The following is a 21200-nucleotide window of genomic DNA, read 5'->3' as shown; positions in this document are numbered from 1 at the left end:
GCAATGGATGCAATTTTGAGCATTTATCTGTAATTTCATATTGCCGCCCTCATCGTTCGGCACATATTCGTAAACTCCCGCGGGACAAAAACGTTGTTCAGGTCCTTCGTACAAGGCCCAATTATGGTCTATTGGCGTGCGATCGCTATGAAGAGTGAGATGTGCAGGTTGGTCACCTTCATGATTCGTGCCAGTTAAAGCGACCGAAGACAAAAGATCAAAAGAAATTTTGTTATCTGGTTTGGGATAAACGATTTGCGGGCATTGACTAGCAAGTTTTAGAGACTGATTATCGAGACCGGCGTGCTTTAATGTCCAAGGTTCACGGCCACCCAAGATTATTGAGATGCCACTTAACATCATACCGCCATATAGGCCTAAAGGATTGTGGAAAGACGGCCGCACGTTCCGCACTTTATATAAATCCTTCCATATGAATGAGTTTTTAATCCTAAATAAAATAAAATAAATTTTTTTAAAACGGCATTGGTATTTTAGATAATTAAGCCGCTTTACTTGTCTGGATAAGATTTCGGTTCATAACCGGTAGTTTCTTGTTTTTCCCCCATTATAGATTCCAAAGCACTTTCAGCAGCCAACATACCTATATCACAAGCATTAACAACACTCGCAAATATGTATAGAGCTTTCAGTACATTACTTACCGCTCTTCATAGCATAGTGAGAACCTTTGATTTTAGGTACATTTAGAAAACCGGCACTGCAGCCCACCAAACAGCCCCCTGGGAAAGTTAACTTCGAGGGCAAACTTTGAAAGCCGCCCTCATTAATAGCTCTGGCTCCATAAGCTATACGGTTGGCGCCTTCGAATACTTCTCGTACTTTAGGATGCGTTTTAAAGCGTTGGAATTCTTGGAATGGACTAAGCCATGGATTCTGATAGTCCAATCCAACCACAAAACCTACGGCTATAGTAGGCGTTGGTTCGTTGAGGTGATACAGAAACGAACCACCGTAGGTTGATTTATCCAAAGGCCAACCTATTGTGTGCTCCACTAAACCAGGTCTAAAGTGGGTATAAGAGTATTAAGAATAGTCATGCATTTTTATTATTTTCTAAAACCTACTGATGTTTTTCCGGTTGTATCTCCCAAACTTCTTTTAATCCTATGCCATACGTTTGGTGTTGGCTGCCTTCGTTCAAATTAAATTGTCGCATAATTTGTTTAGTTAAATGGCCGCGACATCCCTCCGCAAATATGGTAGTTTTAGCATGTAACTCCATTCCTCGCGCAAAGGTATCTTTTGGTGAACCGTCCTTGGCTATGCCCACATCATTCGTGGCTACACCCTTAACACTGCCATCTTTATGGAAGAGAACCTCTGCGGCAGCACAACCTGGATAGATTTCAACCCCCAAAGCTTCGGCTTGTTCGCCCAACCACTTAACCAAATGGCCTAAACGTACCACGTAGTTGCCATGATTATCCATAGGCCACCCTTTAAATATAGGTATTGATATACGTCCAGCATCAGTTAGGTATGAAAAAGAATCCTTTGTCACTGGGGTATTTAAGGGAGCACCCATTTCTTTCCAATTAGGAAACAATTCATTAATTGATACTGGATCTACTACGGCACCCGACAATATATGACCGCCCACTTCGGCTGCCTTTTCCACTACACATACGCGTATTTCTTTTTGCTGCTCTGCAGCTAATTGTTTGGCACGAATAGCAGCGGACATTCCTGCAGGTCCACCGCCCACAATTACCACATCTACTTCGTCTATAAACCGTTCCATATTGACACCTAGGCAAAAAGAAGAGCTTTAGTAACAAACTTTACTTACAGTTTATTATCTGTATAGTAATCACATACCTTTCCATCGTTCATCGTTGTCCCGCGGATGTATTGTATAATGTGTTGTTATCTTTGGATACTTAACCGAATCGGAAGCACTACGTACAATGATGGGAGTAAAGAGTTTATTAACTGAAAAAAGTAGTTTTTTTTAAAGTACTCTAATAAATATTTATATGAATTAAATACTTATGCGAATGTTGATGTGCAGATGATGGTTTTTAAGAGCTTACAAACAAATTTAAAAATCTCAAACTCAATGCTTTATCCTGTAAGCCCAAATTAATTTCTTTTCTTTTCTTACTCGCGAAGGAACGTTAATACATACATATAAAAAGAGTAAGTTCATAAGGCAAGTCAGTTAACTTATGCATTTCACAAGATCTATACTGATCAATATAAAATTGCGATCTACTTGTCCCTGAGTTCCTCTATGTTAAGTCTATAGCAACTTTATTTCCAAAGAGGCGATCTTAGAACGTCGCTGCAAAACGCGGTCTTCTCCATACACGGCAAACATCGTTACAATAAAAATATTTTTAATACCCTCAACGAAAGTCGGTGGCATACTAAATGAACTTGGAAAGCTTGGATGGGACGGGCATATTTTTTCCTTATCAGGCAGTTCAACACTACTGTAGAAATTATCCAGGTAAGCTTGAAAAACCGCATAAAGTGTATAAGTTTTTGGCCAATTTAAAATTCGGGATGTACCTAAGCATGTGCATATGTCTGTCTGTGTAATAGTGTAGTATCTGTGGTGAATATTATCCAGTTTGCCTACAAAGTTTCAATAGAATTTGAAAATGATCCAAACTTTTCAAAGGACACGCCTACAATGCCCACATTTCTATATAACAAAAACTGTGAACACCTTTGTCTTCTGTGTTTTTTGCTTTTTACTTATAAAGTACAACACTTGCACCATATAAATTTCCACTTTTATTTTAAAAAAGAAAAAATCACCCCAGCCCACCCAATATTATAGAAAATGAACATTTATGTCTTTTTCTATTTTTTAGGATCATAATGACAGATATAAAAGATTCTGTTACGATCGAATACAATTTTCTCAGTTGTTATCATTGTTTTATAATACTAAGAATCTAAAGTTTAGTCTATATGATGTATGCATCTGCAAGCATCCGTATTGAACATTTATTGCCTTTTTTTACGTCGACGTGTCATACGTGGTTTGATTTGCGTTAAGTTCTGTCAGTTACATATTCAATACCTCGGCCGTTTGGAAGTATTATTTTATGTTTACTTCCTCTTATTATTATTATACCAGCTTTCGTGCTTTTTCCTTATTATATATAATACATGAATACATGAACATATTTTGGACTTAGGTACTGATAAGAAAAAGTCTTTTTACAAACAACAAAGAAAAAAAAAATAGCAAAAGAGTAGGAAAAAACGCGACTTAATAAAAATCTACTACAGAAAAGTAACAAATATTTAAAAAAAAAAAAAAATTTATTTTAATTACCCACAATAAAGTATACAAAAAGCAATAATAACAAATTCGATTATGTAACAAACAAAACAAATAGCAACAATTCTAAGGTATACAATAATATTGTTTGTCAAACATTCTTCAAGATTACACATTACATACCTCTAGCAACTTTCATTAAAGCTGACATCGTATCCTTAGTTGATTAGTTTAATATGTGGCTTAAATACACCTTTGCTCGCTGTCCGCTGAGCATGAAATCTTCACTTAAATGTAATAACTTTTGAAATACTCTGAATTAGTTTGAAGAAGATAACTAATTTCTAATTCATTGCATATTTGAATCTTTTTTCTTTCTTTTTTTTTGTTTAGCTTTTTTGCTTTGCTTCACTAGTTTTAGAGAATTTGTTTCACATATCAGATGAAAATAAACACATTAACCAGACATTAGGCTATGAACTTTGGACTTTCTTGAATTTTCATATTTCATGCATATCTCACCTTAGAAATAACTAAATATTATAATAAAATTTATTATGTTTTAAATTAATTTTAATATTAACGAAAATCGAATTAAAATGAAAATTTATGCAATTTAATAAGAGCCACAAGCAACTTTTGACTGATTAAAATGTTAGTTTAGTGAGTGCTTTAGCTCTCTCTTTCTCTTCCCATTCAAAGACAGGGCTGTTAGCTGTTGATAATATATCGTAAAAGTCGACGATGAAGCGAGATGCTTAATTTTAATAAATCCAATTTCACGCCGTTTATACCGAATTAAATACAAATCTTAACTATCGAGATTTTCAATTCCGATGCAATAGTCACAATGACACTCTCAGCTTGGTATTAAGAAAACAGTATTATTATAAATCCCTGAAGAGATGATGGGTTAAAAAAAAAATACCTGATGACTTCGCACTCGTAACTTCTACTAGTTACGATGCGGAACAAACAGATGGGCATACTTGCTATGTTTACTGAGAAACAGGGTAGAAAGTCCCAATTTTAATAGGAAAAAATATTTATACCTTACAATTTTGCTGCAAGATACGTTAAGCTAGTGCGGACATATTTAACATATAGAAGAATTTAAGATAGACCCAGCGTTGTTATACCGATCGATGTAGATCCGTAACCTGTCTGTTCGTCTGTTCATTTAATGTAATTTTATTGTTCAAGCAACAAGTCGCATTTTAGAAATACTTTGATGAAATTTGTTAGACTGACATGATATGATCCAAGGATGAACGCTATTTTGACCTTTCCCCGTATAACGTCTTATTGTGAAAAGTCGTTATATGGAAAACTAGTAAGAAACTTAAACACGGTCGGGACCGAATCTATTGTACCCATTACCGTTTACCCTAAAAAAAGTAAAAGACCAAAATTTTCATGCTCGATAATATAGAGTGGGCGCATTTGATTTCTTCTATTTTCAAATTAAAAGTTTTTGACGTAGGCATGTCTTTTGAAAACTTTAGGTCAAATCGAAATTCTTTTGCAAATTTGTAAGCAATCTTCATTTTTTTAAATGGAGAATTTTTCTCACAAATGCTACAAAGTTGCGCAAACAGACATGTGGACAGACGAACAGGCGGACATGTTTAGGTGCATTCAAAACTTGAAACTGGTCCAGAATTGGTTTACTTTATGGGGTTTTTGAAGCTTGTTTCTGCACGTTATAAAGGTATTGAAAAAATTATTCAATTTTGAGACACTGTAATATTGGGTAGGGATGGTCAATTTTTTCCGTTTTTGCTATAGAATCGCCCATAAAACCAATTTTTTTTCATTTGCAAAACAGAGATTTTCTCAGTTTACGTGAAGCTGTGGAAGTGTCCTTCGACCAATTTGGCTCATTTTCAATACTAATCTGCGTGTAAGAACTTCCGATGTTTCTGCCGAAGTTGATGTTGATAGCTTTATTTTTGCGAACAGAAGAATGTTTACAACAGACATTACGCAGGCAGACCGATGGACAAACGGGCAGACATACACACTACATCAAGAATATATACAGTTTGTGGCATCTTCGATGCTTCGTTCTGGTCGTTGCCAAAGTTTTGACAAAATCATCGTCCTTCGGTGATGGGTATAAGAACGATGAAAGTGTGAACTTCGCCTTGATAGAAAGCTCTCTCTGGGCTCTCAATAAACGAACGTATTTGTTGACATTAGTAAATTTTATCAACTAACACTGATTTTGTATTATGGGTATCCCGGTTAACTTACCTTTTCTTCTATTTATGTAGGTCAATATTTGATGTATTATTGAAAATAATGTTTCACCTTTTCAAAGGTTTTCATATTCCTTTATTAAAATATTTCTTCTGTTTGATAAAATTTATATATAATTTAAAAGAAAAATTTTCTTTTTCGTATACCATTCGATTGCGTCGTAAGACATAATAAACTTAATATGCAGCCTTAGTAAAAAAAAAAAAAAACAAAACAAAACAAAAGCACACTTAAACTTATAAATTTACTTAGTAGAGATGTATACAAAATATAGTATAACTTTTAAATACGGTGTATAGATAAAAATTGTGTGGCACCAATTCTGCATACTTGAATACTAATAAAAGTTTACATTCATTTATTTACATAATTTTAAAAAATAATTTATTCGGAAACTTTTAAAACGTAGTCCGCGTTTAATGTATCCTTATCATCGGCCAGAATATTGTTATTTAATTCGAAATTCATTAAGTTCTCATTATCGTTAAGTAGTTCCTGATTGTTATCAAAATTCGTTTTTAGAGTTTTATCCTCGGAATTTGTTTCAATGACGGTGTCATTCGATGCTTTTTTATTCAAGTCAGATGGAGCAGAGATAAGTTGTTCCTTAGTTTCGGTTTTCCGCTTACCAAAACGCACAAAATTCTCATTCGATGCACGTCCAAAACGCATAAAATTGTCAGAACGTTTTCCTTCTTTCATTTTCAAATCGAAAGCATTGCGACCAAATCTCATAAAGTCCGGACTAGAGGAGCTGCGACCAAATCTCATAAAATCACTATTACGGCTCGATCGTATAAAATGTTGATCGGGAGATGAGCGACCAAATCTCATGAAATTTTGATTTCCAGGATTACGGCCAAATCTCATGAAATCTTGATTACCCGAATTTCGACCAAATCTCATGAAATCTTGATTACCCGAATTGCGGCCAAATCTCATAAAATCTTCCCCACTTCGGCGGCCCAAACGCATAAAATCTACACTGCCACCATTGCTGCGACCGAAACGCATAAAATCCTCAGTAACGCGGCAATCGGCTTTGCCGCATTGATTATCATTCCGACCGAAACGCATAAAATTATCACCGCGCAAATCTCGTACAGTTTCACGAGCCCGATCGTAACGCTCTCCCGGCAACTCTTCATAATAATGACCAATAAAATCATTCATAGTAGGGAGATATTCGTAAGCTCTCTTACCAAAGCGCATAAAATTCTCATGAAATGATTTACGTTTCTCTTGTTCTTCTTTATTTAATGATAATTTTCTCGGTTTCTTACTGAACTTTAAAACGATAATATTCTTCCCGTAATCAATATTTACCGATGATATCTGTTCTGGAAATTGTAAGGCAGTCTCATCCGGATAGCTCTGCACAAAAGGTACATTTTCGATAATATCTTGGAGTAAAGGCTCGTAGGTGGTAGGTGTCACCGCATGATCATTGCTGCGCATAGATTTATCGAAATCTTCATTTAAATTGTTTAAACTATAATCAGATGATAGCAATATTTTGCTCAGCGCTGACGTATGCAAATGTTGTAAAGCCAACAAGTAAACAATTAGAGGTAACATTTTATCCGTTTATCCGTTGCGGGCAATAGTAGAAGATACTGAAAAACAAGCTGTTGACATTTTAAGTTATTCATCTCTTGAAAGTAACCAAAAAAAAAAAAAAAAAGAAAAGAAGAAGATACATTCATTTTTAAGGTCTTTATTAGCGAAATTCATAAATTGCTGCTTAAGAATTTCCACGAAATCCTCCCATGAACAATCAAGCGACTGATGATAATTTTGTTACATTAAAGTATTACGCGCATGAGGAAAATAAGATTACTTTGAGAAAAAAAACACTTAATTTTTAACACGTACGTGACAGGTCGAAGGGCAAGGAGAGTTTGAGTTTGAATTAAGAAAAAATTTTGTATCACAAGATATGAAATTTAACTAAATTTACTTTATGGCCCCACAAGTAAAGCACTGCTTCAGCAAAGTAAGATGTGGAAATGGCGTCTTGTGTAACCATTATTCGAGGGTTTGGCATATATTAATTAGGTCATCACATTTGCTTTACCCAAAAAAGGGTCGTACTAGTAGTTATCATCAAATATTAATAAAAGAGAAGAAATAACCAACTATTTACCGAAGTGAAGATAGTTCACCAAGACAGCCCACATTTTTATACCCATCACCGAAGAATGGGGTGTTCGTTAAAACGCTTGCAGTGCCGAGACAAAAGCATCAGAGACCTCACAAAGTGTATACATTCTTGATCAGCATCAAATTCTGAATTGATTTAATGACGTCCGTCTATCCGTCTGCCCTTCTACGGGTCTTTCAGTTTGTATAATGTCTGCTATAAACATTCCCTCGATCGCAAGAATGAAACTTGAAGAGAAATTGTATTCACCCGCGACCCACCATCGCGAACCTAAAATAATGGAAGATAGCTAAATTTTCATGTTCTTTAATGTCAAGTGGATTTTAGCGAATAACACAGAAAACAAAGTTTTTCACAGGCGTGTAGGCATTGTAGGTTCGTTCTTTGATAACTTCGGGTGATTTTCAATCCCTTTGGCACGTTTGTCTTCATTTTTGCGAACGAGAGAACAGACACCGCACAGTTGTGCAGACGGACACATGGACTGATGAACGGGCAGACGTATTTAGGTGGATTTCGAATTTGGAACTAGGCAAGAATTTAGATACTTTACGGGGTGTTTGAAGCTTGCTTCTATGCATTATGAAGGTTTTGAAAAAAAATGAAGTTATGACTCACTACAAAATTAGGTGAACGTGTCTGATTTTTTCCGTTTTTGTAGAAATACTAGAACATCGCCCGTAGAGTATATGGTTGAAATTTTATAAATTTACATGTTATAGTTTATGGGTAATGAGCAAATACCCAATTTTTTATTCCGTTTGAAAAGCGCAGGTGTGTTCAGTTTACGTGGAGCTATGGTCGAGTCATTCGACTAATTTGGCTCATTTTCAATGCCAATCTGCGGGTAAGAACTTCCAATGTTTTTGCCAAATTTGAAGTCGATAGCTCTATTTTTGCGACCAAGAGAATGCTTACAACAGACATTAGACAGATCGAGAGACATATAGACGGAGAGACGGACAGACGGACATGCTTAAATCGATTTAGATTTTGATGCTGATCAAGGATATATGTACTTTGTAGGTTCTCCGATGCTTTCTCGTGGGCGTTGCAAACGTTCTGACAAAGTAAATATACACCTAATCCGTCGGTGATAGGTAATAGACATTTTCAGTTTTTCACATTTTTCGGTAAAGATACCCGAAAGGTAGCAGTATTTTGATGTACTGACTGAATGCGGGAAATTTGAATTGAATGACACCATTCTTTTACCAGCTTCTCTTACAAACGTTCTTACGTTTTTACGGCAACACGCTCTACTTTTTAGTATCTTAAAATAAAAGCCAATACAAAATAATATTTCGGCTTAGGAAATTACTCCGCTAAGTTGGGACTTCAGATCTTTCTTCGGATCTTTTTTTCGGTTTCTCTATTAAGTCGTGTGTTTTGTCAGAGGCTCATGATGTCAACCTCGGACAGCAATATCTTCTGAATAGCGTATCATGTGGGCAATTGCTGTCTATCTCCACCATTATGTACAACAAAATTTGTTGCTTGCATTAATTTTTCAAAATATGTCAAATTATGTGAAAGCCTTATATGAGATTGATGACAGTCGCTATGACAGGTTAGCGTAAGGTGGGCAAATACAACAAGTAAGAAAATTGTATTCGGTCGTGACCGAATCTTTTATATCCATCACAGTTATCGTAAAAAGACGAAAAAAGTAAAAGAAATAAATTTTCATTCTCTATAGTAAGGAGCGGGCGAGGCTGATTTTTTTATTGTAAAAATAAAAAGTTTTCTCCTATAGGTACGTGGGCGTTGTAGACGGGTCCTTTGAAAAGTTTAGATCACTTTCAAAGTTCAAATGCTTATCACAGATACTACATAGGTACGCAGACGGATAGATGGACAGACGAACAGACAGATAGGTGCATTCCAAGTTTGAAACTGGCCAACAATGTATATATATTATGAGTTTTAAATTTCTGTACAGTTATATGCTATAGTTTATGAGTAATGAGCAAAAAAACAATTTCTTTGTTCCTCTTGAAAAACAGGGGCTTTCTCAGTTTGCGTGCCACCGGGAGCGTGTCCTTCGACTGATTTGGCCCATTTTTAATACCAATCTGTGTGCAAGAATCTGTCAAATTTGAAGTCGATGGCTTCATTTTTGCGGTCAGGAGAATGTTTACAACAGGCGCACAGACGGACAGACATACATGCTTAAATCGATTCAGAATCAGGCATATAAACACTTTGCGAGGTCTCTGATGCTTCTTGCTTGACGTTGCAAACGTTTTAATAAAGTGAATGTACTCCTCAGCTTTCCGCGATGGTCATAAAAAATATACTCACACACAACAATGCTATACACAGTGAAATATGTTTTTCTTTTGCTTAGACGAAATTCTCATTTAATTCGCAATTTTAAATTGTAAGAATCGTACATAAAAGACTTTCTTTTTACAAATAAATGACTTTATGAAATTGTTTTTTTTTTTAACCAAGATTTACTCCTCTTTAACTCTTTGCTAGAGAGTAAGAATTCTTTTCTTTTAAAGAGAGTTCGGAGATTTATTTGTTTACCGCTTTACGAAGTAAAAGACGTGTAAATATTTCGCATTTTGCTTGTTGTAGGGTATGAAATTTGAGATGTTTGCAATTGAAGTTGTAGTGAGAGGACGCCCTTCTTCGCTGGAAGTTAAATAATTGGTTTTTCAATAAAATGTAATTTTATAACTGTTAGTTAAATTATTTTGATTAACTTTGCACATATCGTGACGGATTTTTTTGCACGTCGCAAGTAATTTCCCTCAATTTTTTTTATTTCACTTTACTAAGATTATGATTGGTTTTACCAGCTGATTATTTTTGCCAGTTAATAGTTAACTACAAAACACCTTACGTTAAAATTGGATCTGTTACAGTATAACTGAAAGTCGTGATATAGACTTAGTGTTAACTGAAGGTTAAATTTATTAACTTACTAACCTAGTTTTTATTGAAAACAACCCTGGGTTTAATTAGGGGATTATTAAAGTATTAAACATTAAATGTTAATTTAAATACGACGTAGACATGACATTCATAGTGAGGTGATTTTTGCAAAGGTTTTGAGTGAGCTTTCAGCAAATAAAATTTCTACAACAATGGTAAGGAAAGCCTAATAAAGTCGGCGAATCAATAATACCATTTATTAGCTTAACTAAGAAGTATAAACTTGCGCTCATGCAAGGCTAAAAAGGATAAATCTCTTTTGGTAAGGTAGCAGAGAGAGCCAAAATCTTAAGGTCATAGAGCACCATTTGTTTGTCACTTTCCCTACGACATTTTAGAAATGTGCAATTAGACAGTTGCAGAGACGTTGCCGACTTGGGTATTCTACCAAAACTATTTAAAGGTATCGTTACTTAACAATTGCATTTCATTATCACAGCATCTATTTTCATGTCCACTACGGAAGGATGAAGGGTCTACTCATTTTATTATAATATTTGCAGCATCCGAAAATAAATTTCAAAGACCCTGTATATATATATATAATCAATTATATATGTATATATATATAATTGATCAGCATTAAATTCTGAATTGATTAAGATAAGTCTGTCCGTCTATGGGTCTGTGTGGTGAGGCGTTCTTGACATTCTCCTGCTCGAAAAAATGAAGATATCGACTTCAAATTTGATAGAAATATTGGAAGTCCTTGCACGCAGGTTGGTATTGAAAATAGGCCAAATCACGTAAACCGAGAATACTTCTGTTTTCCAAACCGAGGAAAGCGGTAGTAAAATTAAGTTGGAAGTATACAGCGACGATGTTCACGATCGCCAGAGGAGTCACGCTCAGGAGGGAATAAGATTTTGAATTAATCAGGATGAGAGACTTCATCCATTGCCTTTTGACTTTTGTAGTTGAGATTATTACAGGTACACCAAGCCTCTTGGAAAATACTTTACAGTACACAGAAAATTGTTGTTTGTTGAATATTGTATTTGTACGTATGTACAGATGTATGTGTGGCAGAATACGATTGTTTGGTTCGAAACCTGACAGTTTACCGAAAAAGTCTCGACAATCGGCTCAAATGCATGCAAAGTTATTATCAAATCGTTTAGGGTGATACGTAAATTTTCCGTAAAATACTGTCTGCGGGAAAGGTACCTTTCACATTGCCTCTTTATTGACCCGAATACTGCTTCAGCCGACAAGCAAGGAAATGTAGGGGTCCGCGAAACAAGACAAAAAAACTGAGGAGCAGCGGTGGCTAAGATTTTTGAGTGAGATATACGATGCATCAGCTAGTTTGCATGCCCTTTCTTGGATGCATTTGCATCGATTCCACAACAACAAAACGATGAAAACTTCGCTATTTTACGGAGTAACGAGTAATTTCTTAGCAACGAAGCCATATAAAATTTTTACCTAAATTGCAAACTTTCCCCTTAGCAAATTTTTTCTATTTATTATTAGCAGTTTTATTAAAAAATAATAATAATTAAATATTGAAGTGCCATTGAAAGTATTGAAATAAGTTTAATGAAAATTATTAAAATGTTTCTATAAGGTACTGGCAATTGCTGTTTCAATTTTTAATTGGAGGTAACATTAACGTGAACATCTGTGTTTCTAAATATATTTTACGGACTTGTTTATACCGATTATAGTAAAGTTTGAACTTCGAATTTGGTAACTTGAGAAAGCGATGGTTTGAACTTCGAATTTACTAACTTGAGAGAGCGACCACTTGTTGGAATGTATTTGAACTTCGAACTTCGTAACTTGAGAGAGCGATGGTTTGAACTTCGAATTTGGTAAAAATAAATAGAATAGTTGAAATAGTCCTACACAGAGTCGCATTTTTCATTTTTTCGAAAAGTACGGATTAGTATTTAAGTGCTTTGTCGAAGCACAAAGAGTAAGTGCTTCGTAGGGAGGTTGTCTAGATGCGAAAAAAATCAAGTATAATCATCAATTGTTCAGTGAATGCCTCCTAAACGTCATGATCCGTGAGGAAAGAATGACGAACCATGTCAACAACGAACTTTTTTTTTATATATTTTTTTCATTCAGCAATAGATTAACCCATAGAAGAAATGTGGAAATTTTGATAATTTTTTTTTTTTTTTGAATACCATCCAGGTGGACAATAATTTGGATGGAAATCTATTCAGAATTTGATATTATCGAGAAGCGTCCAAAAGTGTCTTTCTCGTTTTTACAAACGTTTTGATAAAATGAATATCACGCGTTAGTGGTGATGGATATACAAGAAGCGAAACAAATAAATATTAAAAATTACTTTTTCCCCTCAAGTAGAAACAAATTAGTCTTAAGTATCTTTCTTAAAAACAATGTTTCGAAAGAGCGAAAGGAAAAACAAAAATCACTGCAGCTTTCTCTCTGCCGCTCAGTTTCTTTGTTTAGAATTGATGAAGACTGCATTTCATTAAACTTATAATTAAGTTTAATTATATAACATTAAAAACAAAGTAAATTATTTTAAAAAAAAGTAATTTTGGATTTATTTTCAATTCCGTCCAACATCAATTTGCATCAAACTATAAATAATGACAAGAGCGTAGATTTTGTGAAATTTTTCAATATTATTAATGAGGCACCAATTTTTCAATAACACACTTTCATGAAAAGATAGCACATGTAAATTTTTTCATATAGTAGGCGTCATTGCATGCTGTAAACAGATTGTTAGCCAGCACAACCAGAGCACTTGCTTCATATGGTATTGTGATATAATTAATTGATTTAGGGTATAAGAGACTTGCGCAACACTTTGCCGTATAAGATGTCACTCATAATGGAATAACTCAGCTTATATGCATTCGATTACTATGCGCAGCATGAACATACCGTGAACGATATATTTTTCCAATTTAGGGAATCCGCAATAAGCGGCGTAATTAGAGTGTACTATTTTGAAAAAGTTCCGTTTGTGTTGTATGTGTTCATTATAGAAAGATTTTTTCAAAAAATTTTATTTTATCTGAATGGAGGTTAAGCTAGTTGTCATAAGCAATTACTTTGGTTATTGTCTTTGCTAACAGAATCAGAATAATGGATTTTTATTGAAAGTATACTTCTGAGTGTGCTTAGCCGTTCGCATATGACGAATGCGGAGATGGGACTTCAGATCTTGTCATCTGCTTTGCAAATGGTCTTGTGAGGAGCGGAGAAATGTGAATCTTCGAAAACCACGCCTTTTCGCGGCATTCTTATTTATTAGAGCTACTCAGCCACTCGGCCAAGAAGGGTTCATCGGAATCAATAGTTAGATAGTGTACTGAATTGTCAACCGGAATGCGTGAATGGTCGAAAGGTAAGCGTAGCCCCGGCAGCGTACGGTAAAATAACACCCGAAGCTGTATAGCATGGCCTAAGTCGACAAGGACGACAAGTCATGAAATTTTGGTTGCCCATGGAGGTCAGGTTACCCGAGATAAAATTACTCCTGGCATGAAAATGCGCTTCCCAGCAGACTATCACGATGAATGCCTTCTTGCCTAGCTACTTGGTACGCCTTTTTTGGGTTTTGTGGTGGCTATGGTTATTCCAAATTTTAGTCGGGAATTAACAAAGAGCTAATAGATAGGTCTCGCCACTTATTAAATAGTAAGAAAACAGCTTGCACTTATTTCCTATTATGCTACTTTAGAAGTGGTACGTCTCGCTCTGCAATGTGTGGGCGGCCGTTGGTTATTAATTCTTATACGAGCGCTGTGAGGTTAAGTCATTCACGATAGTTACTCCCATTAAACAGTGCAGGAAGGAGTGTCTTTCTGCTTGTGTGTCAATATAACTGTAATCTCTATGTTAAACATTCTCTCGACCGCAAAAATGAAAATTTCAGTTTCAATTTTAGCATAAACTGTGGAAGTTCTTGTACGCCTCTTGCTATTGACCACATTAGTTACACGGCATATCTACAGTAAACTGAGAACACCTGTTACTCACAAACTACAGCAAATAAGACAATATAAATTTCTGCGTATGTCCTATTGGACGATCCTATATCAACAAAAATGAATTGAAAATTCGACCACGCCAGCCCAACATTATGAAATATCGTAATTTTATTCTTTTATCAGTGATTCTGCAAAATTGGGAAAGAAACCCCGGGAGACCCTGTAAACGGTATGTATTCTTCATGCGGATCAAACAGCGAGCCCATAAGGATATATTGGTTTCTTCGTCAATGCGCCAGAAGCATGACAGGCATATGTCTGTCTGTCTGTCTGTCTGTCTGTCTGACAATTACCTACGGTAAACGCACTTGCGGTCGCATAAATGAAGTTATGGGCATTAATTCGATTGCAACTCCGAGTTTACCGTCCACTTTTGTTCTCGAAAGCGGGTTTTTTGCTCACTGCTCATAAACAACAATAGAAATTTTGTATTCTATTTTAAATAAGAGTTGCGTAATTCACCCGCAGCCAGTAGAACCAAATTTAGTGAGGAGAAACTTTACATCTTATTAAGTAAATTCACACTTACCTTGTTGCAGAGGTGGAACGACTAGATTTTTTTAATCCAAAATTTTCATTAGAAATAATTTATACTATTTCGTTAGTTTAAAAAGCAGCGAAAAAAAAACAATTTATTCAAATTTGAGAAATTTTTCCTTTTTTTTATTTTAATAAAATTATTTCCTTATTTTGTAGCAAAGCAAATTCACATCCTTTTGCATTCCCGGCACTAATATAAGAGGAAATCGCTCTTAACCGTACTTGTTGCCGGTAATAAAGCGTTGAAACGTTTGCGAAATTTATTAAACCGAACCAGTGCTTTTATATCCTTGTCTACACAGAGACACAAGATAAGATTACAAATGTCCTTTCGAAGAGACATATATGAAAAAAAAAAAGAAAAAAAAACAAAAGCAAAGTTTAAAGCCTATATAGCAAGGGGGAGGATTTTGCTTCGTTTTTTTTTTTTTTTTTTTTTTTTTTGGAGGGAAAAGCAACAAGTATCTACTCACAGTTTATAAATGCCGTGCAACATGTTGCTTTACTAACAAGTTTCATCATTTAAGTTAATAACGGTTATTTGTGAACAAATTAAATGAGTGAGTGAAAAAACAAAAAACGAAAAAGAAAAACATCTCTACATACATGTTTTAACGCCTTTTTACAGCACTTGAATGCGTGTGATATGGTTGGTTATTTTTTATTTTTTTTTTTTTTTTGCTTTTTGTAGCTAAATAAAACGTCATCTTGTACTTTAAATAATATATAACCATTGGTCACATAAAATGGGATTTTATGATTAAACTAAAAATATTTATATTTTCTAAACTGTAATTAAATTTTATGTAGGCATGTAATCGGATAAGCAATGACGCCGTAACGACGTTTACTAGTAGTCATCGGCCAGGCATTATGGACATGAGTAATAGTAGCAGAAAGACATAAAAAAAAAAAAAACAAAAAAAGAATAAATAAATAAATATCTTTTAAAACTATTATTAACTGACTTGAAAATGCAAAAGAAAAAGTACTAATTAACGCTTTCCTGCAGATGACCTTTACGGTTATTCTTTACTTTAACTATTTCAAATTTAATTCCATAATTATACCCATTACGGAAGGATGGGGGGTATATGCATTTTGTCAAAGCGTTTGTAACGCCCAGAAGGAAGCATCAGGGACTACAGAAAGTATAGTAAGATAGTAAGTCAGCATTCAAGTCTAAGTCGATTTAAGCATGTCCGTCTGTCCGCATGTCCGTCTGTGTTGTATCTGTTGCCACCATTCCCCAAAAATAAAGCTAGCAATTTCAAATTTGGCAGAAACATTGACAGTTTTTGCACGCATATGGGTATTGGATATGAGCTAAGTCGAAGGACAAGCCCACCGCATCATGTAAACTCAGAATACCTCTTTGTTTCATAGGGAATAAAAAATAGGTTTTTTTCTCATAAACAATGCAAATAAATGTACAAAAATTTCAACGCATATCTTAAAGGGCGATGCTGTAGCTATTTTTGTGCACAAAAACGGAAAAAATTGATCATGTCTAAGCAATATTATGGGGTCTCAAAATTTAACTATTTCTTCAATATCTTTATAAAGCGCAGAAACAAGTTTCAAAAATCCCATAAAGTAAACAAATTCGAGCCAACTTCAAATCTTCAATGCACCTACACATGTCCGCCTGTTCGTCTGTATGTTTGTGGTAAACGTTCCCCCTTTAGCGAAAATGAAGATATCGCCTACAAATTTGCAAAAGGATTTGGAATTGACCTGAACTTTTCGAAGGACACGCCTACAACGCCCACATGTCTCTACGGCATAAACTTTTATTTTGAAAATAGGAAAAATAAACTGCGTTCACTCCACATTTGTCAGGGTAAACGGTGACTGGTATAAGAGATTCGGTCCCGATTGAATTTAATTTTCTTACTTGTTTTCGTTTTGGAATCGTTGTAAAATTTTTTATAATCTTCTCATTTTGCCTGTTTTTAAGTATAAATTATGAAATTATGCAAAAACAAGTTCAAGGTAAACGATTTTCTTCTGTTTCTTTGGTGGGAAAAAAAACAAACCAAAACTAATGCAGGAATAATTTTATATTTACGCAACGGCATGATTACCCAAATAATATTAATAGAAATGCCCCCACACAACCTATTCAACCAAAAAAGAAAAAAAAAAAAGAAACAATTAATTACTTTGTTTTCGAAAAAAAAACTGAATAAAATTTCATACGCTTTTTATGAGCTTTGTTTATAAATTTGTTTAAAGTGTTTCTTACTCTCCATTTAATCGCTCGCTCCCTCACTTTCTTTCTTACTCTCGCATCTTAACCTATTGAACTTCATTAAAGCACACAGAAGAGAATATTTTAAATGCCAAGAGACAAAACGATCGCAGAGCAAGGTTTATATGGCTGTAAATACTTGGGGATGCCGTTAGGCTAGATTCATACAAACACAAACACATATGCATGCATGCATGCGAAAAAAAAGTTTAGTATAAAACACGATTGCTTGGATAAACACTATAATATAAACACATACTATGTGTTATTAGTATCGCAAAGTTCAAGCAAACAATGACGAGTAAAAATAAATATTAATTTCTTGCTTTGCCTCCGATGGTGGGCCAAATATTCCCAAGCATTTTGCAATAATCGTTGCGTTTTACACTGTGCACTATAGTATTACATATCATATGTTATGTATTTACACTTCACATTTTTATAATCCACACCTACACCGTACTAAAGTGCATTAAATTTGTGCATATGTATGTAATGTATAGAAGGTCTTGATATGCGATCACCGCTTAATATACCAGTCGATCCAGAAACACTTTTTTGGTCGATCTACGCTTGTCTGTCCGTCTGTCCGTCTTATTCTTTTTTATTTTCAGATCGCAATTTTTGATACATTTTTGTGCAATTTGGTACACCCATATGGTCCGGATCGCACCGTTTTTCCGACCAATTTCCATATTACACCTTATTTAGAAAATTTATTATATGAGTAATTGCGGGATGGTGTAGGGTAGTTAATGGTGGACCGCGAAACACTGTTACCGTGATAGTTTCCAACCATATTCACCACTTTTCTGCACTTCAAAATATTGACGATTCATTAACAGCGCTTCCATAATGAGGTCCGTTTACACTGCGATGAACCATTGAATATAAGACAAAAAGTATTAATAGAATCAATAGAATAATGTATACCATTTTTATCGATAACCTTACGCCATTTTCTAGTGATGACACTATTCCATCACCATAGGTCTTTTGAAATTTCCAGGCGAAAACCAAACCAGAAGACGTTTCCAAAACTTTTTGCAAATCTATCTTACAGCATTAACAACGTTCTCCAGGGAATGGTTAGAAGGAACAAAGCCCAAGCTATAAATCAAAACTTGCCGGTTAAGTCCTCCCAATTAAAACTGCATCAGTTGCTGATCAAATGGTCCAAAACTAGACATTTCACCTTTAATCGCTTTAGCTGTATTAGCAGAACAACGTGAAATATTCATCCCATCAAATACAAAGAGTTATCTTAGGCAGCGCCACATCCAACTTAGACCACGATCTCTTTTGTAAGCTATTGTAGTAAGTATCTCAGTTTTTATCGGACCTAGTCAATCTCTTTCAAAAAGCTTCAACTTTGTTCGACTCCAACAACGATCCGCAACTGTGGATTGGTTTTTCCTTGCTGGATTATACACCGAACTTCTTCCTGTATACAGCCTTCTCCAAATGCTTTTTGGCGAATGTTCTCTTGCGTTTGTGATATTATAAGAAAAAATGTGTCAGTGTTCCGCAGAAATTCCAAAGACTTCATCGACGATTAGTCGACTCAATGACAAGGCGTCAAGCACCCTCATCGTAGACACACACCTACGAAGTCTCGATCATTTTCGTTTTATATACAAGGGTGAATCATTTTCAAAACTCAATTACTTGCGAATGAATTAATAAATTCTTGAGATTTTCATATCTGTAACGCCCGTGTTAGTATCTGCATAGTACTAGAATATCGGTAAAGGTGGCTGCATCTGTCGTTATTCAATGTGTGTTTGTCTTCTCCCATTTATTTATTTGTTATGGGCTCCAAGCTCTTCTTCTCCGATAACCAGTATCGGAAGAGTTCCTCCTTTTTGGCTTGCGTGGACTGCCATGGGGTATGTCCATACCTCTTTCGCCTTATGAAAAACGCTTAAAATTAATTGACTTGCCGGTGCGTGAGAAAACAGGCGGCATGTTAGGAATGACCTTCGTGTTTAAGCCAATAAAGGGAGAGGGGTGTTGGTTCCTCACTTTTATTCAGTCAATTATTTTTACACGCTCCGTCTCGCCTTTCTACACATTATCTTCGTGCCGTACGAACTTGAACTTTTTCGCCGTTCAACGTTTCTTCGGGAAACTTTAACGAGTTTAATGCGCACATTTCCTTTTCAGATAAACGTTCTTCAAAAGAAGATTTGTGCCAGTTGTGGGCCTATACATATATATGTAGATAATTATTTACCATGGATGAAGGTTGAGAAGGCACCTTGGCGTCTTGACACATTGGCTTTGTTCTTCTTTATGGATATTCATTAGGTTTGTAGCTTTAGTAAATAAATAAATAAAAATCTAAAATTTCTAATAAAAGTTTCATCAAAGATGGATCAATCTTTAGAATCGGGTCTTTTGGGTCAGTTTCGCATATGAGGTTCGAGGATATTCCGTTTCACTCTCAAGTTATATATGAAGTGAAATCATTTTAAGCAGTCACTTATCTTATCAATGGCCCTTTTTTATTGCCTTCACGTTCCTCTGTCTACAATGCTCCCGGTATATGTTTTGGTAAAAATTCGCAGAAAAATTTATTCTTGAACTGAAAGTGCAACAGTGCGCATAATGTCCGTTGTTAGTTTAGGCGGACACTGATTCATTAGAATCAAAGCAAATAAGTCAAATGAAATCCTCCCATTTTGTACAATTTCTTCTCATTTTTTACATCTTTCACTTCACGGCGTGAAAGGAAATTCTTTTTATTTTCATTCATAAAAATGTTCGTTTTACAATTTTGCCCATCACTGTATAAATCGAGTTGATTTTACCAAAAATGTTATTTAAAATTTATATCGTTGTATGCGCTCTAACTAACTAGCTCTGAGCAGCTCAGAATTGAAGCTCTGTATAACGATTTGTTTCGTTGTAAGCTTTCGGGGAGGGCTCATTAAAAACTAACAAAGTTAGATTTCTTTAATTCGAAAGAATCAGTACGTTTTAAGCACTCATTGTAAACAGTTTTCTACCAAAAATTCACTTAAACATAAATACTCAAGAAATAAAAGATAAAACACAAAAAATTATTTTTGAAAAAAAAAAATAAAAAATATTTTGAAAATAGTAAAAAGTGTTACTGGGAAATACCAAACTTTTTTGAAAACAGGATAAAATTTGTGAGTTGAAAAGAAATATTTTTCAAATATTTTTTTTTTTTGAAACAATTGATAAAAAATAATTTCTGTTATATCGAAAGTGCAGTAAAGCGGTCTCTATTTTCAATTCTCTCCAGTGAGCCTCTATCTGATATTATGTCGTTTATTATTGCATTGCACATGTGATGCAATAAGCATGGTATTGATCTAATCAGGTTTTTATTATTGATGCTTGCTACCAGTTCGTAGAGAATATATAGGAAAACCAACAAGCATCTGTAGCGTTTCGATTTTGTTAATATGCTTTTTAATGAAAAATCTCAGACAATTTTGCATATGATTTTTATATTTTAAATATAGTTTACTTACTCAGTTTTAAGTGGATTAACTTGTCTTCCAAATCCCACCAAATCATATAACGGAAAATATATAAATTAAAAACTTATCTAAATGTATGTGTGTATTGTGGCTATGCTTTAATGGGAGAAAATGGTTAACTATGTCGGTATTCGGATAACGTACAGGTGTAATCATAATTACAGGAAATATAATAAGGATATCCTTACAAGCCCTTGCTTGCATCTTTACGCCGGCTTCGACACTTCAGCCTTATACTTTTTAAAAATCATAAAACTCGGTTCATAGATTT

At 34.8% G+C, this 21200-nt stretch overlaps 2 protein-coding genes across 2 annotated transcripts in view; both read right to left on the bottom strand.

The window, feature by feature from the left end:
- Window positions 1-3765, bottom strand: part of LOC119641404 (electron transfer flavoprotein-ubiquinone oxidoreductase, mitochondrial) — a 4158-nt gene extending 393 nt beyond the window's left edge. The window contains exons 1-6 of the mRNA XM_038040042.1: window positions 3446-3765; window positions 1843-1956; window positions 1089-1773; window positions 666-1027; window positions 517-604; window positions 3-451 (exon numbers count right to left, since the gene is read on the bottom strand). Coding sequence (XP_037895970.1) covers window positions 3-451; window positions 517-604; window positions 666-1027; window positions 1089-1773; window positions 1843-1956; window positions 3446-3473 — 1726 coding nt within the window. The 5' untranslated portion in view covers window positions 3474-3765. The remainder of the gene's footprint in view (window positions 1-2; window positions 452-516; window positions 605-665; window positions 1028-1088; window positions 1774-1842; window positions 1957-3445) is intronic.
- Window positions 3766-5840: 2075 nt separating this feature from the next.
- Window positions 5841-15193, bottom strand: LOC119641398 (FMRFamide neuropeptides). Its single transcript, XM_038040037.1, has 2 exons — window positions 15150-15193; window positions 5841-7152 (listed from the first exon to the last, which is right to left on the bottom strand). The coding sequence occupies exon 2, from the start codon at window positions 7100-7102 to the stop codon at window positions 5909-5911; it is 1194 nt and encodes a 397-aa protein (XP_037895965.1). The 5' UTR covers window positions 7103-7152; window positions 15150-15193; the 3' UTR covers window positions 5841-5908.
- Between the last annotated feature and the right edge of the window lie 6007 nt (window positions 15194-21200).

The sequence above is a fragment of the Glossina fuscipes genome, unplaced genomic scaffold, assembly GCF_014805625.2.
Source record: "Glossina fuscipes isolate IAEA_lab_2018 unplaced genomic scaffold, Yale_Gfus_2 148, whole genome shotgun sequence".
Classification (NCBI taxonomy): domain Eukaryota; kingdom Metazoa; phylum Arthropoda; class Insecta; order Diptera; family Glossinidae; genus Glossina; species Glossina fuscipes.
Note: the sequence above shows the minus strand (reverse complement) of the source record. Positions and strands in the feature narration are given on the sequence as shown.

Coding starts and splice junctions, on each gene's coding strand:
- LOC119641398 (XM_038040037.1), bottom strand. CDS start 7,102: ATGTTACCTCTAATTGTTTACTTGTTGGCTTTACAACATTTGCATACG.